Source organism: Zingiber officinale, chromosome 8A (genome assembly GCF_018446385.1).
Source record: "Zingiber officinale cultivar Zhangliang chromosome 8A, Zo_v1.1, whole genome shotgun sequence".
NCBI lineage: Eukaryota > Viridiplantae > Streptophyta > Magnoliopsida > Zingiberales > Zingiberaceae > Zingiber > Zingiber officinale.
Window position 1 is genome coordinate 54,446,693 of NC_056000.1, and position 27,907 is coordinate 54,474,599.

Below are 27,907 nucleotides of genomic sequence, written 5' to 3' on the forward strand. Positions count from 1 at the left end.
TGATGTCTTCATCACCTCCTAGAGTTGGAAAGTATGCTACTTATGGTTCAAGATTGTGATCAAGTTCTATGGATACGACTCTATTTGAGCATTTTGATGTCATGTAGTCATAACATTTACATTATGGTTAGGGTTAGGCTGACAGATAACTCTTTCTAGCTTTCTTAGGGTTTGAGGGTTGGTTTCTACCCATTGGATAATAGTTTTAGGATGAGGTTAATTAGTTAATTGCCATAATGGTGGTGGTGCTAGGGTGGTTCCCTAAGGGGCTTTAAGAATTATTTGATTTCTAGCCTTATGGCAAACATCTTCTATGACCATAGGGTCAAACGATGTATCTCGTCTATGGTGTTCTACTTAACGTCACTGATGAAACGGATGAGAGTTTCATTAGAGTCCAATTTGAGATCACAATGCATGTGTAGATCCTCAAACTTATTTTGATACTCAATTATAGATGTATTCATCATAGTGCAATGTGTTATGGGTTTGGATCCTATTGTGGCATTGATTTTGAACACTTTTTCCAATATTATTTTATGAAACTTATGAGTTTAACCTTTGCAAATCATGATTGATTAGTTTGGTGTCATGTCATACTATCTCAGCTTCCCATCCAACCATTGAAACTAGCGTCTTCAATTTCGATGAGTCAAGTGGGGTCTAACTCTTACCGAGGTTACTTCTTCAAATGCTTGTGGGCTTCCCATGTTATTTTAGCAGAAGCCAAACAAGGAAAAGAAAACAATGTTTCTCTATTTCTTCCCAATGAATAAAAGCAAACGAAACATGAATTTGAAATCGAATTGTAGAACAATTAAACGTGATAATATATCACTGTTTCCACAAACAGTCCTAAGTTGGAGTCTATTAAGATTATCGATCAAAATACCATCCCCATGAATCATGTGACTTGAGATTAAGTGTGAAACAAAATAACACCTTATGTTTTAGAATTATCACATGAATCAATCTTTAACCAGAGTACCATGAATCAATCTTTAACGAGAGTACCAAGCACAATATTTGACAAAATCACACTACGCAAATTAACTGTAATAATATGATAGAATGTTATAGGAATTTGGATATCAGAAAGAGAAACGTGATCTTGTAGCAAAATGCAGCGATGTGATAGAAATTTAAGCTGGTCTACCGCGGGCCACGACACACCCACACGACATCCTTTTTGGCATACAATTTACATGTACAAGAATAATGGTACAAGCAAAAACCCTATCAAAGTTGCTACATGTTCTGTTGGAACCTAATTTTACAACCCAAAATTGCATGGAGTAATTAGCTACGTGTATACAAGTCACAAATTCCTGGTAAAATCATGCAGGAATACAGTAAGAAGAGCTCAAGGTGGGAGGCAGTACACACACCAAGTGAGGTCCTGGTGGATTGCAACTGATGTTTGCATCATCCATTGCCGGTAAACCCAGCTGGGGGGGACGAACATGCCCAGAAACCAGTGGCATGCATGTCACTGTGATTTCTGTTCTTGAACCTGCATTGCTGCATAGGTTAGTCATGTTTGCCGGAGACCAACAAATTGAAGGAGAAGCATAAGATGAATGAGATAGGAAAGACCTCGCGCATTTGACAACAGTGCATGTCCCATGGTCCTCCCAGCAATCATCCAGATTTCTGGATTGGCATCAACTTCATAAAGCACCTCATCCTGCAGCATGAATTATCTGTGAATCTACAAACTATATGATCCATAGTTGAACAAAAAACTCATATGTTCATCAATCTAATGGAGCATAATATGGTTGCTCCATACAGAATCCTGGAGTTTTGAGTTATAGTCAAATATTTGCAATCTAGCAGTATAACATGTTTCTGATAGTTGACAAACCTAAAGCAGGTGCTATTGATGAAATTATACAAACATAGATTTTTTTCATAAAAATTATAAAACACATTTATTTACATGCACATTGTGTCGGACTTAATTTTATATATCTTGCACAATTCTATAAGAAAATTGTGAATGAAGTAGTTCCTTATTTAATAAGAAGCATCAATCTATTTCAAAACCACAAAATTGGACTTAAATTATCCATGAGAAATTACTCGAGAACATAGTGATCAATGATTCAAAGAGCTTACTTTACATGAGGATGATGGGCTAGCTTCCAGATCTTTCAGCCTTTCAACTCTCCATTTCATATTAATCAGTTGTCCAACTCTTAGACAATTAGAAGAAAAAGGAACAAAACCAACTGCAATACATGGATCAAGAATGGGCCTCTGTAAAGCAATAGCAACCTTAAAAAATAATTTGTCACTGCTTCCAAGCTTCAATGATGTAGGCGAATGTGCTCCATTACTTCGGTCACCAGAAATTCCATACATAACATTCAAAATACTCTCTGCCTGGACAACCTCATTTTGATCTGCTAGCAACAATAATATTAGATAGATAAGTTCTAAAATATAAGGCAAAGAAGTTTATAACCTGAAATTTTGAGAGAAATAATCACTATACAAACTAACAAGATTATTTTAGTGAGTTTGTATACGGAGAAAATTAAACATGTTAAAACAATTTAGATGTGGATGAAAAAAATTCAAGGTAAAAAATTAAGAATCTGCAAGATACTGACTGTCACCAATATGCATGAGCTAGAGCCCAGATCAGAATTACATTAATAGTTTACTTTGCATATGCTTTCTGACATAACATGTCCTGCTAGTAATAGTCTGGTACTCACAATGGTAGGAAGTTCGCACACCTCTCTGTATCAGTGTTCCAATATGTACATAATAAAATCTCTATTTATGTCCTAGTTTGCCTATCACGAGACATCCAAAATTGCACTGAAGCACGAGGGAGTGGGGGGCCTTTATCTCTTTTCACTTTTTGGCTCACCAGGGTGCAGATGTGGAGTTTCCTATTGCAGATCAGGAATGCAATTGGAAATATTATATGCATTACTATGATGTTTGATACATCCCATTAGGGAGCAACCTCTATAAACCAGTTATTCAGTTTTAGCCAGTCACAACTAACAAATGGGTTAGGTTCAATTGCTAAAGATCTAGAATGTAATTGAAAAAAAAAATATTACTATGATGTATATATCCTGCTGGGAAACAAACAATATAAACCAGTCGTTCAGTTTTGGTCACAACTGATAAGTGGGTTAGGTTCAGTTGCTAAAGATCTTAATACAGAGACTAGGCGTGACATAAAAACTGTTCTCTCATATAACAAGACAATAAGGTGCCTCCAAATACAGGCTATAAAACTACCTTCAGCTGCTGCTCAGCCAACTTTGAATTATGCTCCAGTTTTAAGTTACATGCAAAAAATTCTTCTAATGCATTTGAACATTCCACAACCCAAAAAATGGTAGTGGAACTATGTATAAAATACAAAAGGAACTATAAGAAAAATAAAAAGGACTCTTTCTACCTTCACAACATAAACTAAATTCCACACATTAGGCTGCATATATTATATAATATATTGTGTGAAGAAGAATCCAGTTCAGAAGAATGGCACAATCAAAAGATAAAGATTGTCAACTGCATTATACAAGGAAGAAAAGGGAGGAAAAGAGATGGCCTATGCAGTAAGGATAAGCACTCTAAATCAGTGAAAACAAATGTACCTGCAATAGCCATATTATCTATACAAATACTAAACAAGATTCCTGCAGTAGAAGATGGAGAAATCACGAGAGGGAAAAAACTTGAAACAGGTCTCCCATTTTCCTTCCTCACATGCACAAATCCAGCTTGAAGGTCTAACCACGCATCATATAAGCACAATGTAGCTTTTACTTGGGAGTGTATCGTCGCCTAGATAAGCATATAAATTTTTTAAGACACAAATTCAAATAGTCATTAAAAGATAATCACAGAGTTACAGACATGCTCAAGAGAAAAATTGTTTTCTTTCCAGTAAATAATTTTACAAGTTTTCAGAAATTTTGCAATCAAACCTGCAAAAGTAAAGTGCCATCATTGCATTTATTGGCAACCCTTGTAGTGACATAGAATGGGTCAGTGAAATGCACAGCAATGGTCCTGGTGCAAAGGGAAATATGGTAAAGGAAAGCTAGCTAATCTCAAAAAAATTGGCATATTATGTACATGAGTAGAGAAGGAAAATTGCCTTTCAAATATTTGGTTTCGGAAAGCTCCAAATTCAAGTTTCAAGGCAATTGTTCTCATGCCATCAACCATGTTCTGCCTGTGAGGGCTATCTGCACATGAAACTGTTCATGTGATATATTATCAGGTTTCCACAATGCTACTATATGGAAAGGAAATGACTGAACCTGCAGATGCTGCTCTCGCCATCCTGTCATCAATAGCATGGACTGGAAACCATAAGGTTGTACTTGTGTCACTAGCCCAATCTGGCAATGCTATTTTACCATTTTCAATATAAAGCTGTTTAGGTTCTAGAGGATGAGTGTTATTCTCTGTAATAGTGTTGGAATCATGTGCATGAACTTTATCCTCCATTGTTTTTGCATACTCATTAATATCAATTGTATGAGACTCATCAATCATCAACCCAGGACCAGTATCTATGCTTAAAAGAGAACCCTTGAGAGAGTAGTCTATTGGCTTCACTATAAGTCCAAGCCATTGGAGTTCATTCATTAACAAAGCCGATGATACTGCAGCAGAAATATCCACTAGAGTTCTTGGCTTGAGCACCTGAAAGAAGACAGAATCCATGAGTTTTTCCATGCTTATTGAAGTATAACATTATTGACTCTCTTTTTTTTTCTTTTCTTTTCCTTCCATTTTATACACTCTCAACTCAGTGGAAGCTGGCAACACTGTTTCATAGGGGATGCTAAATAACCAAAGAAAAGAAAACCTACTCTGAAATCCTTAATCCAAACAAACATGTATACGAAAAATGCTGAGCTTTAACAACCAAAACTTTTACCTTCAGAACAGGTCTGGTTGGTTTCTCATAACTCATAAAATCATCATTATCTTGCGGCCCACCTTTTGAAAAGTTATGGGATCTAAACCTCAAGTTGCCAATCTGTCCTGTAAGAACTCCAAGAACATAGGAACCTGGCTTTTGTGGAGGCACATCAAGTTTGATGACATTCCTACCAGGTTTGAGAATATGAGCATCTGAACTTTTTATTGTCTGCATAAGACAAAATGTCAATTTAGGAATCTGCAATCTTTATTGTCTATATAAGATGCAGTTATTTTCATTAAAAAGAAAAGAAAAGAAAAATTCAAAACATGAAAACAAAATACAAAGTGTCTGGCCAATGCTAATAAAAATATCTTGACATATTCTTCATTTAATCCAGTGTAAAAATACATACAAGATTTAATGTCCACGTGAAAAATACTATATTGAATGATAGATAAACTTAATGAACCAGAGACGAAATTATGGTATGCGATCATGGATAAAACATTAAAAAGATAAGACAAAACATAAAGAAAAACTTGCAACTAGCTTATTGCACGATGTTCATTGTACTACAAGATAGTAGGCAAACCTTGACACCTTCATCTGTATTAAGAGTATTTGTAAGTGTCAAGCTAAGAGACTCCAAAGTAATATCATCAGGAAAGCCACTCCAAACAGTTACTGGAAGTGTACCAGGGTCTCCATCACATAACTGAAGTGGTGGACCAGGATTGCCTGAAAATGTGATCAGCGATGAAACATCAAGGGGTACTGGATGTTTCATTTCACTATGTGCAAGACGAACAACCTCTAACTGAAAAGCTTGTCGTTCTTTAGCCAAGAATAAACCATCCTCCAGAGACAACAAGCGAACACAAGATGAGAGGTATCCAGCTTGGTCATTAAGTATCTTCTGACACTCTGCAAGGTTTGGCAAGACTTCAGCCAAGAGGTCCTGCCACCCCTCCCCGGCATATAGAGCACAAACCTTCTCATAGGACTTTGCAGCTAAATCATAATTTCCATGTTTAAAGCATAAAGCTGCAATTTCTCCATCAAGTGCAACACCATGCCTCTTCCACCATGAATGATGGTAATTATCAGCAGCTCCTTTTGTTAGTTCCATATACTTTTGCTGCCAGAAGCAAAAGCAAATAAAAACTCTGTCAAAACATGATATTATATATAGTAGCTACATATGTATTAAAACATATGAAAACAAACTAAAGGAGGTGACGAAGGCCAAAGCCTGGCCCAAGGTCAGCAGAGAGATATCATAAATATTCTATTTGGTGAATGGAAATGACCAAATTAATCTCATAGTCTGTTGAATGAACAGAAAACTGTGGACTTAAAAAATAATAGCTCTAGTCAACAATTATTTTACTGGGTGAATCATTTGAATACTTATAAAGTTAATAGTTCAATATAGCACAAACTGGTAAAAGCCAGCAAAACTGAAAAAAAAAAAAGGGAAAAAATTTGATTGGTTTGGACATCCTAAAAATTATCAAGAAGCAGATGTAATGAGGGAATCTTCTAATAGCCAAAGAAGATATCAGCGTTCAGCTTCAAGAACCATATTATTTTAGAATAAGGAATTGAAACTTTAGAGAACATGTTTCACTTTTGACAAAGACAGAAATAAACTTACTTCGAATTCTTCCAAAGAAGATAAGGATTTTAACAAATCTGGATCAGTAACTGTATTCTCGAGTGCATGCTCAGCTGCAACGTGGACTTCTGATATCCTCATAGGGCGATCAAGGGACAAAGAACTTTCCAAATTTGGTCCAGAGTATGTTCGTGACATTGAATTTGTTGTACTTGGAGAAAATTTTTGGTGTCCATCTATACCTGAACTGCCACATAAGAAATTATAAAAAAATAAATAAACAAGAACACATTTGCCCCCTAGAATGGAAAACAGAACCAATGTGACAGCCAATATTTCTTCCTTGTTTGCATCCATTACCCATCTATTTGACGGTAATCAATTAACTCAGATAAGTTTCCAACAGAAAGGGAAGCCCTTCGTCTATTAGCTTCTCGTAGAAGTGAAGAAGGTTCTAACGGCAATTGTTTTCTCTGAATATTAAAGTGCTTCATTCTGGGGTTTGCTTGAAGAATCAGCTGTCGCAAAAAAATAGCATAGTGCTATGAAATAATGCATTGGAAACTGAATTAAAGGTGACCAATCTGACACAAAAGGTTCATGTTGTTAAAACAATTAATGAATGAAAAAAGGATTAATTCTAGAAAAAAGATAGTTTTGAAGACTCAAAACTATGACAAGTTTAGGAATCATAGTTTTGTTCATAACAGCATATCTAATCAGGTTGAAGGGGAGCCTTGGCGTAACGGTAAAGTTGTTACTTTGTGACCAAAAGGTCACGGGTTCGAATCCTGGAAACAGCCTCTTGCAAAAAACAGGATAAGATCGCGTACAATGAATCCTTTCCCGGGACCCCGCATAGCGGGAGCTTTGTGCACCGGATTGCCCTTTTTTTTTTAGTGTATCTAATCAGGTTAAAACAATTTAAAAGAAAATAAAGATAGGTCTGAATGTGTTAATTTGAAATTTGTATAAGAGATAGTTAATTGTGCAATTCGACAAAAAAAAGTTGAAATTTAAGATGCATGAATGAGGATATTTTTTTTAATACCGATTTATGAAAATAGAAGTGAAATACAATGTTATTTGAATTATAGAGAAATTAAATCACTAAGTCATATCATGAAACTTTGAAAAAAGTGATTGAGAGAAGAATAAAGAGACAATAAAAATTATTAATACTAATTTGGGTTTCATGTTTGAAGCTCATTTAGAGATGTTGACAACTAATGGGAAATAGAGAGAGAAAAAATGATTTTTATTGATCTAGAAAAAGTATATAGAGAATTGTTCTAATCGATTATAAAGAGAAAAAAGAATCTTTAATAATTATATTATTGTGATAAGAGATAATTTATGATAATGTAACAGTGCTAGATATGACGGGTTTAATTTTAGCACCACTCACCCGTGATGGTTAGATAGCTTATCCCTGCAAAGTTGCTAAGTAAGCCTATCTAGCTAAACCCTCAAGAGAAGTTTAAGAGAGATTAAGAGGGTTTGATGGTTGGGATTAATTTGATTAATGTATATTATGTCTAGAAAGATTCTACAAAATATTTAGACAGTTTCATGATAAGAAGATTCCAAAGAAATATGTAGAATGATCTTAAAGAAGACCCTAGAAAAAGCATAGGCAAAAAAAAAAAAAAAATTGAGCCAAAAGGTTAATTAAGAACCTATTTTGTGCTTGAAATTGGGTGGGTTGTGATATTCTCCACCACCTAAGCTCATGACGCCCTTGATGTGTTTTCTTCCTTATAGCACTTGATGTGCTCAATGAATTACCATAATACATCCACTCATGCCCAGCCCGCCTCAATGTCTGCTAAATTCTTTCACTTTACCAAGTATTTGATATACTTTGAAACTCTCTCCTTCGAATGATCCTATTTGTAACGATGTACTCTACATGTTTATCATTGGAGATGTGAACACTTGTTGGTGTGTAGTTGGACTTATTTTTGCTCTGATCATCTACATCTTCGTGATAAGGTTTGAGAATGCTCACACGAAAGAGAAGATAAATTTTGAACTTTGGTGGAAGTTATACTTGGTGAATACCTTTCCCACACATTTAACGATTGGGAAGGGACCTTCATATCTTCTCACCAACCTCTTGTACATTTTCCGTGGGACTTAAATTATTGGGTAAGAGTTTTATCAATATCATGTAACCTTCCTCAAATTCTACTCCTTGCCTCTTCATGTTTGTCCATTTCTTCATATTCTTGGTTGTTTTGTCCAAATAAATCCTTGAAATCTCGACTTGTTCATGCCACTCCTTAGCTAGCATATAGGTTGTTGGGCTCCTAACTTCACAAGTTAGACAATGGCATTGGGTGTCATAGGTTATTGTCCAATCACAGTCTTAAATGGACTTTTACTGTAGCCTTACATTGTAACTTATAGTAGAATTGAGTTTCATCTAACAACTTTACTCAATTTTGTTGATGAGTGCTCATATAGCTCAAGTAGCCCATTGATGAGCTCAGTTTACCCATCGCTTTGGGATGAAAGCTTGTAGAGAAATTAAAATGTGTCCCCAACAATTTGATAAGCTTGGTTCAAAATCATCCTATGTTTTGTGGAATTCCCTAAAGCTTCAGCACATGTCTAAGGAACAATCACATTGCCTCATCCACATTGCAGTCTAATGTGATATATTTGTTGAATCAATCAACTGCTACCATGTATTGTTTCATACTCTTTGAACTTAGGTAAGGCCATGATGAAATCCATCAAGACACTTTGCCATAGCTGCTCTAGAATGGGTAGGAGTTCAAGTAACCTTGACTTTGTCTTGCTGGCAAATAGGACAAATCCACATATAAGTCTTAATGCCATCCCACATCTATGACCAACAATATGTGTCCACCATGAGCACTAGGGTTGGATGACTAGTCCAATTAGAATTATGACATTCCTTGATAATTTCCTTCTGCAAGTTATCATGTTTGGGAACAAAATTTTTATCATTGTGGTAAGCAGTAGGTCATAATCTAACCAAAAGCATCATGTCTTCCCTTCTCTAGCCGACTTCAGCAAACTCTAAGCAAAAGGATTATAGTTTAATTCTTCTTTGATGTGATCGACAAGTGTATCTTTGGTCGACAAATGCTCAATGTTGGCAACTTCACTTTCCTACTTAGTGCGTCAGCCATCACATTAGTCTTTCTAAGCTTGTACTCAAGTAGGTAGTCAAAATCTACCAAGAATCCCTACCACTGAGCTGGCTTGAGACCGAGCTTCTTTTAAATCTCAAATTAACTTGTAACAATGTTGTTTGCTAGGATAATGAAGTGTGAAGCCAACAAATAATAGCGTCATGTTTGAAGGCAATGTATGACAACAATCAATTCCTTGTCTTGCACTATGTAATGCCACTTAATGTTGTTTAACTTTCGGATTTCGAAGGCAATGGGTTGTCCCTCTCCTATAAGAACTTCATAATAGCAAATTATGAGGCATTAGTGCATACCTCAAATGGCTTAGTATGGTCGAGCAATAATAACATTGGTTCCTCTATGATAGTCTTCTTCAACTCCTCAAATGCTTGGTACACTTCTATGTTCATTGTCATGAGCGATCCTTCTTGAAGTGAATGGTTAAACACGCGACTACTAGAAAAGCCTTTAATGAAACACCGATAGTACTTCCAACCCAAAGATTGTAACCTTGGTGTGTGTGGTCTTTACCTTGGCTTGACCATCATGGGCTTCCCATTGCAAATTCTATGGCCAAGGAACTCTACCTCTTCTTAGGCAAATGAGCATTTCTCCTGCTTGACATACAAGTCATTTATACGTAACATTTAGAAAACTTGCTTAAGGCATTGTATGTGATCTTCAAGGGTTGTGTTATACATTACAATATCATCCAAGTAGATTACCACAGAGTGATCAAGATAGGAGTGGAAGAGCTTATTCATAGGGGTACAAAAAGTTATTAGTGCATTTGTAAGACTAAAGGGCATAACCGAGAATTCAAGGACACCAAACCTTGTTACACATGCTGTCTTTGGCTCATTCCTTGCTGCAATCTATACTTAGTAGTGTCCTGACTGTAGGGTCTAGTTTAGAGAAGTATCAACCTTTTCCTAATTGATAAAAAAGTTCAACTATCAGAGGGATGAAGTATTCGTTATGGCACTCAATAGCTGATGCACATATGGAGAGACCCATCCTTTTTTGGAAACAATACAGGGGCACTGAAGGGAACCTTGGAAGGACGAATATAGCTTGAGTCTAGCAAGTCCAAGAATTACTTGCACAACTCAACTACCTCAAGAGGTGTCATGCGATAAGGTGCTATGGCTGGTGGCTTAATACTTGGCTCTAACTCAATCTAATTATCTACCAGACGCCTTGGCAAAAACTTTTTTGAAAATTCTTCTGGCACCACTTGTATGACCTTTGGGATTGGCTCCTTGGCATCCACATCATTCAATTCCCAAATAGTGGCAAGGTAGCTTGGATTGGACTTCAACACTGATTTGAATTGTAGAGCTGATAGTGCCTTGGACTCTACCTTGGTAGCATGCTCTGTAAGAATCACACATGCTTTGTTTCTTGCAAGTATGTTGAGGGAGTTAGTTACAGGTAGAGGAAATGCGCACACTTCGTTGAAGAACTCAAATCATAGCATTACTTGGAAGTCAACCATCGACACGATAGAAAAATCTAGGCTTCCTCTTTATTTTCCAAGATAAACCTGAATCGACTGGCAATTTCAACAATGGGCCTAAATGGCGATTTATAACTTTGAGGGAACCTGCACCATGACCCAACTGTTGATGCAATTGTGTCCTAAGAAGTCAGTTTCGACCTTGGGTTTTAATGTTTGTGCTAAGGATTTAATTTAGGCCTTGGACTCTACCTTGGTAGCATACTCTATAAGAGTCACACATGCTTTGTTTCTTGCAAGTATGTTGAGGGAGTTAGTTTCTGGTAGAGGAAATGCATGCACTTCGTGGAAGAACTCAAATCATAGCACTAATTGGAAGTCATCTATCAACACGATAGAGAAATCTAGGCTTCCACTTCATTTTCCAAGATAAACCTAAACTGATTGGGCAATTCCAACAATGGGCCTAACTAACGATTCATAACTTCGAGGGAACCTCCACCACAACCCAACTATTGGTGCAACAGTGTCCTAAGTGGTCAAGTTTGACCTTGGATTTTAATGTTTGTGCTAAGAGTTTAAGTTAGGCCTTACATTGTGATTTCACATGTGTTCGAAGTATGCAAAGACTTGATAAGCACACATAGAGCTTCGAGAGCTCGTGATTCAACGAGGTTAAGTGATGTTGATGATGACTTGTCACGGCCAAGTTGGCAGCTTAGTGGCTTGAGGTTTGTAGAGATTAAAGAAGGATGATATAGGACATCTAAGGGACTGCAGGTCAACGAGCATTGAGGCGCAACAGCTGGAGAGGAGGAGAACTGCGTCGATGGAGTACGAAGGATAACACATAGAACAAGCTGAGGGCTCGGGTGCATCCAAGGGACAAGTCTGATGGGAGATGCTTTGGTAGTGAAGTCAAGCTGCAAAAAAAATGATAAATTTTTGTGATAAGCTGTGAGAGTAGAGAGAATACCTAGTGTTGCATTTTGATGTTTGTGCTAAGAGTGTGATTTCACATGTGTTTCAAGTGTGAAGATTTAACAGGACACATATGGAGTTTGAAGAGCTTGTGAATCAACGAGGTCAAGTGATGAAGATGAATTGAAACGGTCAAATTGGCAGCTCAGTGACTCAAGATTCGTAGAGATCAAAGAAGGATGATGACAACTAAGGGGCCACATGTTGAGGAGCATTGAGGTGCAACATTAAGAACTGGAGGGAAGGAGAACTATATAGGTTGAGTATGAAGGATGACACGGGAACGAGTGGAGGGCTCGAGTACATTTGAGGGACAAGAAGCTTGATGAAAGGCGACCTTAGTAGTGAAGTTAAGCTGCAAAAGGTGAGTTTTATTGGGAAGCTGTGAGAGTTGAGAGAATTATACGCTTGGGCAAAGGTAATCTTCAACTTAGGCGAAACTCGATTATTAGGACGATAAGACACGAACTTCTAGTTGATTGAAATTGAATCAACTCAACTGGAATGTTGAGTCAATTAAGGAGTCAACTTGGGGTGATTAGCCAACAAACATAATGTTTTTGTTCGAGGCTGAATGGATTTGTAATCTTGATAGGATCTAGTCGATTAATGCTAGAGCTGGAAAGCAAGGAGCCATTGATCTATAAAGCTATGCTGCAATGGTCGGATAACCTAAAAGCTACCGTAAGTCGACTAATGGTGGAATCTAGTTGACTCAAGTAGCAGTTGGGAGACTCAGGTTAAAAATAGTTGACTGATTGACTCATAGGTGGACTAATAAAAGTCAGATTAGTTGAACAAAATAACAAGTAAAATTTAAAAAAGGATGAAAGCTACAAAAAGGGAGTAAGGTGAAGAACTTATAGTTGGCGAAATAGTGATTGGTTAAATCCTATTAGGTTTCATCATGTAATCATCAGCCTTCCTCTGATTCTCTTGCAATACTTGTATGTTATAAGAGGTTTCTCCACCTCTTGTAGTTCACAGTGAAGAAGAATAATAGTGGACTTTCTAGGAGTGACTCATTGACGAATCATAGGACACTGAGTGGGAATGAAGGTTGCGAACCACATAGTTCACTGTGAAGAAGAATAACAGTGAGCTTTACAGTGATTCACCAAGTCATAAGCCATAGAGTGAGTTCCAAACCACATAAACCTTCTTGTGAATGATTGTGATATGTATTGTTTTTATTCCTCTGCACTAATTTTGCCCCCCCCACCCCCCCCCCCAACAGCTTCTTCAGCCATCACTACATCCAGTCCTAACATCAACCACTTAGCCTCATCTTCGACAATAAAATTGTGAGTTGCTCCTATATCTAGCATTGCTCAAACTTTTTTGTCGGTCATAGTTGCGCTTACAAACATAAAATTTTTGTCCACAATAAAATTCTTGGCCAAAGGAGTGATAGTTTAGCCTTGAGAGCACTAAGTATTTGAAGTGATCCCAAGTGGAGGCCCTCCATTATAGAGTTGGCTTATCATGACATTGAGATGACGTTTTTGGTCTCGCGCTTCAAGCAATCCCTCATCAAATGTGGACCATTATAAATGAAGTAAAAAAACATTTTAGCTTTGGGTGGTGTATTGGACTGACCTGTTTTTAGCTTGTCCATCTTTTTACCATCACAAAATGTATAGTCCTTATGTCTGTTCTTCTCTCCCCCCACATTTGCCATAGTTGGTCTTAGTTGATGTTCTTCTAAGTGTCTATTGAGTGAAGACCCTTATTCTTATTGCTAAACTTATAATGCCACCACATCTGCGCAACATCTTGTAAGCAGATAGTTGCACCATTGATTCTCAAAGAATTATCCTGTATACCCTTGAACTCGAAAAAATTCTGGAGATTGTACAAGAAACTATCAACCTCCTTGGTAAAGCGGACACCCTTGTAGATGGCTTTTGTTGGCATTGAGATAGCTGACACTTGAACACCCTGAGGTAGTCCCACATGTGTGCCTATAACACACCTTATGTGTGCATGACTCCATTTTTGTCCATACCTGCAACTACCACTCCACGAACACTCTTAAGTCTGGCGAGCTCCTGAGAGACGACTTACAACTCAACAGGGTAAGCATTCTTACAATTGAAAACGACCTTGGTGGTAACATTTAGCTCACCACACTTTATCTATACCCCATCTAGACAATTAGTTATTATACTTTACCTAAGTGATATCTTCCTCCAAGCTATTAACACTAATCACCTTTATGGTGGATTGCACCTTGGTAATAAGCTTACTCTAAATTAGCAACTCGTGCTTCAAGAGCACCCACCTTCATTGTCGTAGCATAGTCGTGTTTGTCTTATGTATGTTGCTTCTCTAGTGCACGAGATTGATTTCCCACGGCCTCGGCGTCCAACATCATTACTCCTAAGCATAATATTTAGATGTTAGTTGTACTACCAATTGTCATGGGATTAAATTTAGCACTACTCACCTATGCGACACTTGACAACTTATTCCTGCAAAGTTGTTAAGTAAATCTAACTCACAAGAAAACTACAAGAGAAGATAAGAGCGATTGAAAGAGGTTCAGAGATTAGTAAGTAAAGAGAGATTACTATTCTTGAAGATGATGCATAAGTGAAGGGAAGGGAGATATTTATAGGCAATCTCCTCTCAAATAAACATTTGAATCAATTTGATCATATTTATAGGTATTCTCCTCTTAAATAAACATTTGAATCAATTTGATCCAATGGTATACATTATATGTCTAGAAAGCTCCTACAAAATATTTAAATATTTCCATGATAAAAAATTCCAAGAAATAATATCTAAAATGATCTTAAAGAAGAACCTAGAAGACTATATGCCAAGAAAGTGGGCCACTCTTGGGCTTGAAATTGGATGGGTTGTGACATAAAGTGCTACCAGTAGTATAGTGAATATTTTTACTAAAACTAGAAACTTAGATTGAAGGCTAGTTTTAACTTGTATGTTTAATATCTTTACATCAATACAACTTACAAGTTTTTCAACATACATTCCTCAGTCTCTGTTTTTCCTCAAACAATATTGTCCTAATTGACAAAAATGTAAATAAAATAAAGGACATTAGAAATTAAAGGTTTTAAGTTAAATTGAACTAAAATTTAGTATATGTAATATCATGTCAACAATAAGATGAGGGAAAAAGGATATATTAAACCGCAATTTGAAATCTCACGCCAAGCATGATCAAAATGCCTACTCATAAAACACCAAAACCAAATATTGACCTGCATGACACAACACAACTAATTTCTCCTATGATGCCCATGTCAATCGTTTAGATGAATATCATATCATAGTGGCATTTGGTATGGTTAGGCGCACATCAAGAGGAATCCAATAATGTTTGCTTTATTTTATAGCTAGTTTATTTAAAATTTTATCTCAATTTATCATACAATTGCTATAGTTTTCTTGTTAAAGTAAACTAATTAGATAGAAAATGATTACAGTAATCAAGCTTGAATTCTTGTATGAGTGAGAGAAACTAAAACAACTTCTCTACAACCATAGTATAAAATACTGTGTTGTGCCGGTACACGGGTGAAATTTTTTGTTTCACCCAGGGATTGGCACCGGCATGGGTTTGGAGCCACGAGGTCACCACATGTTTTCAATTCATGATCAACTTTGGAAGGGCTAAAGTCTAGAACGACTTCCTTCAATTGATTGAATAGCTCCTCTAGATACATAGCCACCTTATCATCTTCTTTTTCTTCTTCATCTCCTTCTTCCACCTCTGCATCATCATTAACACCTTGTGTCGCCAATACAGCATAATAATACTTAAAACAATATTATTCCCACAAGCCATCCAAACTCCAGCTTGGAACAACATTTCAAATTATGTTCAATAATAAACCTTTAATTGATAATTGCTCTTTTCTTTTGTAAACCTGCTTGCATATATCTATAAATTTTCAAATCTTTTATATATTGAAATTAAATTTTATTGTTTAATTAGATGAGTAGTGAGACCACCCCACCTAGTGGGATAATGCTTGGTTATTGTTGTTGTAATTAAATGAGTAGTGGAAATTCTATTTCTAGAAATAAAAAGTCACTAAAGATACCCACGTCGAAATTAACTTTTTTTTTAACTCACAATCAATATAAGTTTCATTCAAGTCCTTTAGAAATAATATGTAACCAAGAAAAAGAAAGAAACATGCCTTTTCCTTTGCAAGCACTTTAGCGGAAGCATCTTCTGGAACAGCTGGCCAAATAGATGGCTTTGGCCAGGGCAACATGCTTAACGAAGCACTGTTTGTTTATCAATAACTGTAATAAGTAAACATTTTTCTACAACAGAAAATTAAAAGAAGTAATGTGATCCTGTACCTGTTGACAGGACTTTTCTCTATTTCAACTCCATAACCGATCAAATATGCAAGTCTCATGAACTGTCATACCAACAATAATATTAGAATTGTCTTTTGATGTAGCAATTCAAAATCATCCAGACAACTTAAATAAAAAACAAATAAAAAATGACAACGCTAACAGCTGAGCAGGCATACTTCTGAAAAGCTAAAAGAATGAAAGTGTATTTTACCACAGGAAAGCATTAACAGAAAGGCACATTTCATATGCTACATCTCAAATAAACCTGAAGTAAGATCTCCAAGTAAACTGTAATATCTTTCAGGGGTTCAACAATTATAAAAAGGTATAAATTGTACAAAACAATGTGAACAAAATTGGTTTCTTCACAGTCTGAATATATAACCCATGAATGGATAGCTATCTTGATTTTCTTCAAAAGTAGAGAAGAAAGGCCAATGCCAAGGTAGGAAAACAATGCCTTTCTAAAGTATCAAAAAGCTTCAAAAGATCTCTTTGTATTTGTAGTCCAATACCCATTTGTAATTATAGGTATCAAAGGATGAAAATATAAAGGCTCAAGACAAAGCATAAAATATAAAGGCTCAAGAAAAAGCATAAATGCAAAGTCAATGAATTCTATAAATCAAAATTTACCTTAATGCGACAAAGTGAATAAAGGTCTCCATGTAAACGATAAAATTCCTTCTCATTATCAGGTGCAGCAAGTCCATCATAAGTTGACGAAGTTGAACTGATAATAGCTAAGCAAGCACTTATCACCCACACTTCACGCAAACAGAAAGGAAGGGTGTTCTAAAAAAACAAAGAAACACATTATTTGGAAACCAATATTTAATTTTCATACAAGATATTAAATTTTCAGAAAGATGAAAAGGAGATCATATGATTGGTTGAACCACATACTTCATGCAAAGCCAGTGTCTTTGAGAAGCTGATAATGAATGAATAGCCCCTCATCACGACCTCTAATGGACGACCTAATCTAAATAGTAGCTGCAACATGGAAGGAACACAATGGGATGAGTGTAGAATAGTTCATATAGCACTAAAATAAATAAGTTGAGTTCTAATATCAAATAAACCTGCAATCCACTTACAATCTTGACATAAAACAAGAGAAGTTTAGTAAAACTAAGTGTCACACTAAGACAATCACATATCTAATTTCTAAAAAGCAGAGGAGCAACAAGATATTGATAAAGAAAGAGCAGATAAATCATATTAAATTGTTTGATGATATCACACGACTACAAATTACTATATATTTGAGAAATAGAATTGGTCTAGTTGGACTGAAGCCCCAGATAGATGGATTATCAAAAAAAATAAATAAATAAATAAATAAATAGAATTGGAAAGAGGAAAAAAATATCAGGTTTTCATCTTAACCACTTGAATATCAAAATAAAACTACAATGCAGCAAAACTATTGACTATAGCAACTCAATAGAAAAGGAAGCTGTTGTTCTAAAAAAGATGAACCATCTAAAAGAGAAAGGTAGTTTGGTACAAAAAAGAAAACACCCAAGAATAATTTCCATAACAAGCTAAAAAAAATAATCGTATGCTTGGCAATGTCACAGATGCAAAAATGGAATCTTTCTTCAGTTCTTCTCGGTCAATCATCAGTGGACAGTTTGAAAATGATCTCTGTATTCATGAAAAAAAAATTGAAGCAAAAAATGCATATAAGTGTAAATTCCAATGTGCAAACCTTCACTTGGCGTGCAAATAAATATTGTCTGAACTCAAATTCTCTGAATGAATCATCCTGGACAATTTGAGATAAAGGTTTGAATCCAGGCTTCAATAATGCAGCCTGATCATCACCATGTTCCAATCCTCCAAAATCCCTTTGTTTTCCAGGAGTACTAACTGTATTTGCGCAAAGAACAAGTCAGATAAGTTATCATGCAGGGCTATGAATAAATGAACTGGATATTCCTACATAATATAGAAAAAACAATAGTTTGCAGTGCATACTCAATAGTGAAAAAGACAGAACATAAATAAGCAAAGACAGTGCGAGGAGCCAAGGAGAAGTTATTCTCTGAAAAAGAATTAGCATAAACCAATCTTTCTTCCTTGTAGCTCATATGAAAAGATAAGCACAATGGAAGAGAGAATTTTTGCTTTCCACATAGTTCACAATCAGAAGGAAAAAAGGGATTAGAAACACCACAGTACTAGACTGCCATCTTGGTTATTTTTGTACTGGAATCCTGACACTACTACACCAAAACAGTAATGAATTGGGTTGGAGCTCATTCTATCCTAAAGTGACTGTTCATTTGGAAGAGAGATAACCTCTTAATTTTAAAAGATAATGGATCAATGCACTTGTCCATGTGAGACTAATAAGCTTGCAAGATCTTAATTTCAATATGCCGTGTCACACCCATCACTCAAAAGGTAGGGTCCTATTCCAATAACACGTTGAATTAAGGTGGAGCTCACTCCATTCGAAAAAGATTAATCATTTGGGGCAAGGCATGGATCACCATATGTTCCTGTGTGGCTAATGGGCATTGAGCATCCTAGCATCAATAGAAAATATCAGATATTTAGTGATTAACAGAAGAAGTATTAAAACGTGAAACATGGGATAAAAGACAATTCTAATAACCATTGCAGTTGAAATACTCTTGAATCCAATAAGTTCATGATCAAAATCACATAAAGATGCACAAATGCAAATATAAATTCATAGACAAACATACTAATGAAATGGAAAAGAAATGAAAATGTTGTACAAATGCACAAACATAATGATATAGGAAAAAATGATGTGTATAAATGGCAAATGCTGTTCTATTTTTATTCAATGATTCCTTTTTGGTGTATACTATTTGCAAATGGTAATATGTTAATTGACAATAATGTAATTAGATTAAATTTAAAGATTTATTGATGGAGAAAATCTTAAGAAACCTTAGGTTTTTAAGATAAGTATAAAAAAAACTGAATATATGAAATGTAGTTTCAGTCATGGTTTCAAATCTTGAATCATGTCAGTTAGCACCAGCAAAATTATTCATTCTGCTTGCTAACCAACACTTGAGAAACTTTGTTGCCCTGGTATGAGTTCTTTGGCAATTCTACCTTCGTTTAGATCATCTTTGGCAAGCTCGAGAGTCTCCTGCAAGGATGAAACCTTTTGATCAAGTTGCAAGGGTCTTCCACCTTTGTCGCGAGAGGTCTAAGTGTCTTTAGTCATTCAACGACTCTCCACCCAAGCCATGAGCTTCTTTTTTGTAACCTAATGCAAGTATCCACCCAAGTAGTGACCTCCTTCCTTAAACAACTCATTTCATGACCAAACACAACACTCCACCCGAACCATAAGCACCTTTCATTACCCAACAAGACCTTGTGCCCGAGCTATGAGCTCCTTCTGCTAACCAGGTAAACTTCCTTTACTCATTTCTGCTTCCTCTTCTTCTTCTTTCCTCTCTTCATACTCCTTGTTGACATGATTGAAATTGAAAGGCATAATACTGAAACCAAACCATTCAAGTTAGAGATTGAACTCCAACACAGGTCAACATTTTAAGCTTGGGTTTTAGTATCAATAAAAAAATGACAGCGTTGTTAGGATGGTTGAACCTGAAACCTATAAGAGTTCAAAAGTACTTTATCTATTATTCAATAGAAAAGGGATATTAATCATTAATAGGATGAAGAATGAGAGAGGAGCTTTTGTAGTTTTGTGTGATAGTTGTGTCCTTAAATTAAAACAAAAAAAAATGATAAAATTATGGTATGACCCATCAAATTATATAAATCAGTTGTTGACATATTAGGCAAAAAAAAATAAGTAAAAAGTTATTGTAGCAAAGAAGAAGAAAATTCTAAGATGGGTATGAAGAAAAGGATACAACAACCACCGAGCATTATTCCACTAGGTGGTATCGGCTATATAGATCATTTTACACTATTGGGCTTTATCCCTTACTTTATAATCATCTATATTTAAATAAAATTTATCTTGTTTTATTATTGCTAACCAAATCCTTTTTGGTCCTCCTCCTCTTTTGATGTGCGTGTTTGTCGTAATTTCACATCACCTAACTAGAGCATTCATTGGTCGTCGTACATGTTGATATCATCTTAAACGTATCTCTTAGAGTTTTTTCTCAATAGATGCAACTCTGACTTTCTCTCTAATGCTCTTATTTCTTATTCTGTCTATTCTCGTATGTCCACAGATCCACCTTAACATCCTCATCTCTGCAACTGTCATCTTCTGCTGATTTGCTCAAGTCATAGTCTAATATTTAACTCCATATAACATAGCAGGTCTAACTGCGATTTTGTAGAACTTTCCTTTAAGTTTTAGAGGTACTTTATATCACATAAAACACCCAACACTCTCCTCCATTTCAATCGCTTGTATTCTATGTAAGACATTTCTCTCAATCCTCTCTCGTTTTGCAAAAATAATCCTAAATATTTAAAGCTCTCACTTCACAACTCGTCATCTCCTATTTTAACAATTGTCTCATTACGTATAATATTCTAACTTAAATTCCATATATTATGTCTTTATTTTACTAAGTCTAAAACCTTTCCCTTTTAATATTTCCTGCCAAGATTTCAATTTAGCATTTACTTTTTCACGTGTTTCATCTATCAAAACAATATCATTTGCAAACAACATGCACCACGATATTGTGTCTTGAATGTGTGCAATGAGGTCGTCCATAATTAGTGTAAGATAGAGAATTAAAGTTGATCCTTGATGTAACTCTATCTTTATTGGAAATGCTTCGGTTACTTCACTGAAGTTTTTACTCTAGTCATTACATCCTCATGCATATCCTTAATTGGTTCAATACATGTTACTCTGCCTAAAGTTATTGGAAAGGATAAAATAAAAATACTAACATTTAAGACCAATTAAGTGTAGTTCTAATATGTGATAAAATGAGAGAAATAAGGTTGAGTTAGTGCACACCAATAAATTTTATAATTAGAAAGTTGATCATATTAGGGCTTAAAGTGAAATAAATAGGAGACCAAAAAAGATATTAGCCAATATAATAGAAAATATTAATTAATTACTAGTATATTTTGTTGCATAAAGCTTAATAGAGGAATACAAGCCATGGATTTAAATTTCATGTCATGTCGGTCAACACAGGTGGAATTTACCATTTTTACCACCCGTGGTTGCGCAGAGGGTATCATGACCTCTATAGGGATGCAAAAGGTGTCGTGGCCTCTACAAAGATGCGACACTTGCGGCGGCAACAACCAATTTTTTATTTTCTTAATTTTAATTTTAGAGAATAATTTTAAAAATTAATAAAATAATTTAAAATTTTTAATATATATTGCAAATTGAATGAGAATTTTAAATAATCTATTTTTTCAAAATATAATTCTTAAACATTTAAAATAAAATTTAAAAATTTACAAATACATTTAAATATTAATTTAAGACATTCAAATAATTTTACAATTATCTTTTAGCCTTCCAAATAATTTTATAATTTTAGATTTAGTTTTGAATTTTGAAAATTAATTATTTTACTTTTATATCTTTTAAATTTATTTTAAAAATAAATATTTTTATACATTTAAATAATTTTTAAATTTATACCTTTCTATAGCTGTTGTAAAAATTTAATAGGAATCAAACATCCTATGAACAAAATATCGAAATATGAAATCAACACCTCAATAACTGAAATATAACATCAATAGTGAGCATATATAGCAATCAAATATTAATAAAATTAATTTTTAATTAATATACACTTATATTTAAAAATTAAAAAGAAAGAGAGTTTTGTTACTATGGGAAAATTGTTATCGGTTCGAGTCGCTAAAATATCCTCTTGAAATGTAAGGTAAGAATACATACAATAGACCCAATGTGGTCGATCCTTCTTGCGCCCGCATTGACAAAGAACTTCATGCACCGAGTTACCCTTTATTTTAAAATTAAAAAAAATATATCGAAATTGTATCAACATAGAACGATAGGATACCGAAGCTGTTGATTTGGGACCGAAACTTCGGCACAACTCAAAATTTTAAACCTTGATACAAGCTAAAGCCAAATAGTCAGGACCAAGGATTAAAATTTCATTTTGTGTTGATGGACGAGAAATATTTTGTTTTGCCCACTAGCTGACATATAAAAACAATTCAAGATGATGAAATTGATCAAAATCCTCCATGATGAAGGAAATGCAACAAAGGCTTCCCTGAGCCATCTAAGATTTCCCATGATGTTATGTAAAGTTGGACTTTAGTATGCAACCATTCCACAAAGATAGCAATGCAGCAAAAGGTGGCCAAAGGCGGCAACAAGGCTTCTACGAGAAGGGTGACAAAGGTTAGGGTCCGGTACTCCTATTCTCTTCTTCCTTTTCGTTCTTTAAACTTCTTCCACTTCTCTTATTTGATTATTCTTCTCCACCCTAGTGCTCTAGCATAGCAAATGGATACATTTAGCATGACATTGCAACTATCTCATTCTGTCTATGGACATAACCTGATTTAGAACGGGATTTCAAATCTTAATAGGGACTGGCATTGTTTGATAATGATGATGATGATTCACTTGTAAGATTATTATGCAGAATGTATAGAAGAATATTATTCCTAACCTTAGCATATTAGGTAGCTAAAGTATAGTTTGCTAAAATGAGAAAAAATAAAAAATAACCTGTTTCTATATAGCAAAGTTCAAGCTCATCGTATTCACGTAATGAATCTTCATGGAGATGTGCCATCTCAAACATGAAAGCCAAGCTCTCCTGGAAGAAATAAATATAAGGGTCGGATGCAATGAGAAATTGCAAAACAAGAGAGATAATTTTTAGGAAAATAAAACATAGCAAACAGTTTAGTATTCCATATGGATGTTAATAAGATCAGACTCAGGTGTGGTACCTTCAAAATAAAGAAATTACAGAAGTTCCAGACTGGCATTAGACGTTGTTCACTCATTTTCCTTATTTCCTCTTCATAAAACTGGGCACGTCTGTCTAATGTATTTCTGATAGATTCCACTATCTTGAAATCAAAGTCCTCCCAGAAGCTTGCATCTACTCCATTTAAGTCCAATTTGCAGCACCTGAGAAGAAACATAAGGAATCTCCTCATAACAAGTAGTTCAAATAAGCATAGGTAAAAAAGTTTTAAGACATTTTGTTTAAGTTTCATGCAGACAATGGGGCTTCATCAAATGTAATAAATTAGCAATGACTTCAATCATGAATCAAGCATACAACAACAAATGAATTTTGTATGTTGTAATATGGATTTCATAAGGTCAACTATGTATATGGAAAGCCATGACACACCTTTCTCTTTTTCTGGTGTTAAAATCAACCTCCAGTCTTGCATAAACCTTCTTTGCATTTTTAGTTGCTTGGTCATTATTGGGGTGTGCTTTTGATACAAAGACAATAAACCATTCGCGTTCCTCATTTTGCACAATTAACTTCAACCTAGGCTTTAGGATCGTCTTGAATTCATCAAGGTCCTGAAAATTGTAATCACAACAATCATAAATTTAAAGAATAATTAACATGATTTATATGTTTGAAAAAGAATAGAGTCGTCTGCTATCTAGACTTGAATAATTACCTCACAGCTAACTAGAACGATAGTTGCATACGGTTCTCGAAACCAAAAGAGGTACTGTTCTTGGGGAAACCGGCTACGCAACCTTGAATCAGTGGTTAATATGAACTCAGCCTGAAGATTCTCCACATAGACAGGATTCCTTGTCTTGTTATTTAAACTGGCCTTCTTCAAAGGCAAGCGTTTTTCTAAACCTTCTTTTACACTAGGCCACAAGTCACTCACATCTTCAACTGGGAAAAGAAGAAACCGGGAGACTTTATCAATAAGAAAAAGTAAACAAGTAAAAGTGCATGAGAATCTTTAGGTACCACAACAGGACAAGGCAATATAAAATTGTTGGGATTTCCATTTTTTTCAATGTGCCCAACTACTAATGATTGATGAAAAAAATTCAAACCAGTCCTATTCTTGACAGAAAAATAAAAAAATAAATAAATAAATCAGCTCTATACGCCAACCTGGTCGCTCATCATTCCTTTCAGTGTAATACTTTTCAATCACTAGTTATTTAGCCAAATTCACTTCTACTTGACAAAAAAAAAAGAATTTAACTCACCTAGTTAAAGTCACAAATTAACTTAAGTTCAAAATTGAAGCATCTGGCTTCTAATCATTTTGACTCATCCTTAAGAAATCCTTTGCTCCATGGAACAAGAAGGCAAATATACTAAATCCTATTGGTGTAACTTTTCAAAACTTAAAATTATGAAACACAAAACTTAGGAGTTAGTGGCTACCTACAATATAGAGTAAAGATGAAAAGTGTGATATCTGAGCTACCATTCGCGTTTGTGTCAAGATTTCCAATGTGCTAAGTGTGCCTAGGCGCACCCATGAATTTGCAATTAGAAGTTGATCAACACGGACAAGAACATCCTAACATGTTATTGGCATCCATAAACTCCAGTTAGATCCTTATAAGCTTATAAATGATTTTATCAATATGGCTCCAAAAGGATGTAATACAAACATGGAAAGCTGAATGATCAAAAGAAAGTACAGGTATTGGCTTGAGTATTAGGTAGTGTATTTAAAATCTGACTCAATGATCGGCTGGTTACAATAGAAATCCAAGGCCGTAACAGTTCAGGGGGAATCATGGATTATCCCTATTGCATTGGAGTCTATGCTTGTTCATCCAGAAAACCATGAACTGCCAGGACCATTTATTCACTGGTTGGTCCCACTTCAAAAACACTGGTGCAAAAAAAATTGATTCAAACTCCCCAGCCAACAACACACCAATTAAAGTGGAAGCTGAAGGGGTTAATGGAAAAGGAGGTGCATAGTAATAAGCTAACCAGAAAGATTGAACTCAACAATATAAGAGATGGAAGCTCGAATGCTAGAATAAATATCATTCCTCTACAAGTAATGTCACACCATTTAACTCATCATACCCAACAGTAATACAGAATACATGTTATCAATTTAGAGATTAAAGGTAGCATTCACCAGCAATTTGGATCACAAGGTTCAGGAGCAAAGAGGCAAAAAATTGAACACTCTTCTATCTACAGGCACAAAATTTTTCATTGAAGTGACATGAGTAAAAATATATGCATTTGGAATTTAGAAATATCACCAAAAGTGTTCGAGATAAATAATTAGTCTCTACTAGACAGATCTACGTAATTAAAAGAGGTGGCCAAAGATTGCCAGACTGGATTTGAGCAATTTGAAGTTTGAACTCCCCTAACAATCAATAACTCCGTAATTCCATTTTATTTTCACCAAAAAATGACAGACCAACCACATAATTCGAGTACAAACTTGATGCATCAGCGGAGAAAAAAATATATTGGATTGTAACTATGCATCAAACTTTCTAAAGAAAATAGAGGCGAAACAATGAACTCGAAGCTAGATTTCTCTAGGTACTGAAACCATGATCACTAATTATCTAGTTGAAGAAAGATCGAAGCAGATTCCACCATAAAAAACATAAATTTCATAGGCAGACTAGGCCTACAACCCATCAAACGTATCGTGGCTCTTCCAATTACCAGATTTCAAGCAGGATCACTATATTAATCTCCAAGTCGGTGCTAGGAACAAAGATAAGGGTGCAGATCTGAGCAGATCTAGGGTTTTCATAATTCGGTTACAGGAAGAGTGAGATGGGGTACCTGCCACGACGAGGCGATCGGAGGTGTTCTTGATGGCCTGGAATTGGGCGAGGTAATTCGCCATGGCGGCGGACGGCGGCCGTCACCAGGCTCACATTCACCGGCTTCGGTGTCGGAACAGCGAGATCGCCGGCAGCCGCGACAGCGAAACACAAATATAAAAGAATGGGCGGATAATCTTATATATGCCCTCCGGAGATTGATTTTCCTGAATGTCTCTTTTAATTCAAGTAGGGCTATTTAAGTAAATACGTACATGAGAGTGAAAGAAGGAGAAGACTATGGCCCAACAAAGGGCTTGATGAAAGGAAAGGAACCCATGAAGAGCCCAAAGCAAAGGTGCAGAGGAGGCCCTCAACTATTAGGAGGCTTCCCACCTGCTTCGAAGAGTTTAGCAAGACTTTGAAATATATATTTTGAGCCGTCGCAAGAAGGCTTCAAGCGTGCCTCAAACGACTTGGAAGGAACTCCTTAGAAAGAACAGCATAAGCCAGAAGCCAGAACAGCAGCAGCGGTAGCTTCCGCTCCTGCTGTTAGTATCTTGTCCCCAAGTGTTATACTTGATGAGCTTAAGTCAACAAGCCATGATCAAAATAACCAATATTGTATACTGGATTAACTAGCTGAAGTTATTGATTTATTGATTAAAATATAAATATTAGAAATAATCTTTTATAGACATGCAGTAAAATATGAAAATAGACATCTAAAAATTCCAAATTTTGAGGAAAATTTTATCAAAATCTTATTGATAAAAAAATTATTAAAAATTAATTAATTAAATAAATATTAAATAGTCTTAAATCTTACATCTATATAAAAGACGAAAATACTTTCAAACCCTAACTCAATAAAAGATAATAAAAAAATTAAAATTCTTCCAAGTCTTCAAAAATTTTTAAATGATATTTTTTTAATTTGAAATCAACTCGTTATGAGTTAATTAATTATAAATTTATAAACAAGATTTAATTTAATATATTATATATCTCTAATTCAACTAGAGTAAAAAATATGACCTCTAAAAGTTTGCTCGGTTTTTCCGCATCATATTATAACTATATCTCCTTATCATGTTTAGATTCAATCTCCAACCTTCTTCATTGTTGATCCTGTCTAAAAATATAAAAGATGGCAGATAGGGGCGTAGCTATGGGGTTGACTAAGTGGCTACTCCGCACGGTCCTGCAACACAGGCGTTAGTGCCTGGTCGAGAAGAAGTTCTCGGCGTTGGCCTTTGATGCTCAAGTCAGTTTCCGACACAATGGAAAATAATAAGAATGTTGTAGCAAAGAGCGTGTAAAGCTGCGTATACCTCCACCTGTAGATGGGGAATCCCCTCCCCCCTTTATAGTGTCATTGTAGTGTTTGGGCATGCATTCCAAAGTGTATACATATTTTCCAAAGCGTCCTAGAAAAAGACAAGTCAAAAACTGTCTTTGGAACATTTCCTTAAACGAACGCGCAAATCTCTGATGTGATAGATGGGAAGCTTATAAAGTATGATTTATTTGCTGAACATGCTTTGTTATCATTGACACTACCCTCCAAAAGGATATGATGAGATATATAGTTGGGTCCCACTGCAGGCCAACCGGATTCTACTCGGACTGGTTGTCCCAGTTCGGTCATGTCGTTCAGAGCTTCTGGCTTGCCCCTTCTCTACTTCTCGACTGTCGA

At 35.5% G+C, this 27,907-nt stretch overlaps 1 protein-coding gene across 4 annotated transcripts; it reads right to left on the minus strand.

Moving 5' to 3' along the window:
- Positions 1 to 1,049: 1,049 nt before the first annotated feature.
- Positions 1,050 to 26,407, minus strand: LOC122009104 (trafficking protein particle complex II-specific subunit 130 homolog). Of its 4 annotated transcripts, none has more exons than XM_042565124.1 (21): positions 26,228 to 26,407; positions 24,099 to 24,328; positions 23,813 to 23,994; positions 23,400 to 23,583; positions 23,173 to 23,263; positions 18,208 to 18,368; positions 17,397 to 17,486; positions 17,127 to 17,285; positions 16,488 to 16,549; positions 16,319 to 16,409; positions 6,894 to 7,051; positions 6,573 to 6,780; positions 5,508 to 6,053; positions 4,928 to 5,140; positions 4,302 to 4,689; positions 4,136 to 4,238; positions 3,963 to 4,047; positions 3,630 to 3,819; positions 2,122 to 2,411; positions 1,597 to 1,687; positions 1,050 to 1,513 (listed from the first exon to the last, which is right to left on the minus strand). In XM_042565124.1, the coding sequence occupies exons 1-21, from the start codon at positions 26,289 to 26,291 to the stop codon at positions 1,338 to 1,340; spliced, it is 3,762 nt and encodes a 1,253-aa protein (XP_042421058.1). In that variant the 5' UTR covers positions 26,292 to 26,407; the 3' UTR covers positions 1,050 to 1,337. The 4 variants fall into 4 exon arrangements, with proteins under 4 accessions (XP_042421058.1, XP_042421060.1, XP_042421059.1 ...); XM_042565126.1 differs by having other exon boundaries at positions 4,136 to 4,226; positions 26,228 to 26,405; XM_042565125.1 differs by having other exon boundaries at positions 2,122 to 2,408; positions 26,228 to 26,405.
- Between the last annotated feature and the right edge of the window lie 1,500 nt (positions 26,408 to 27,907).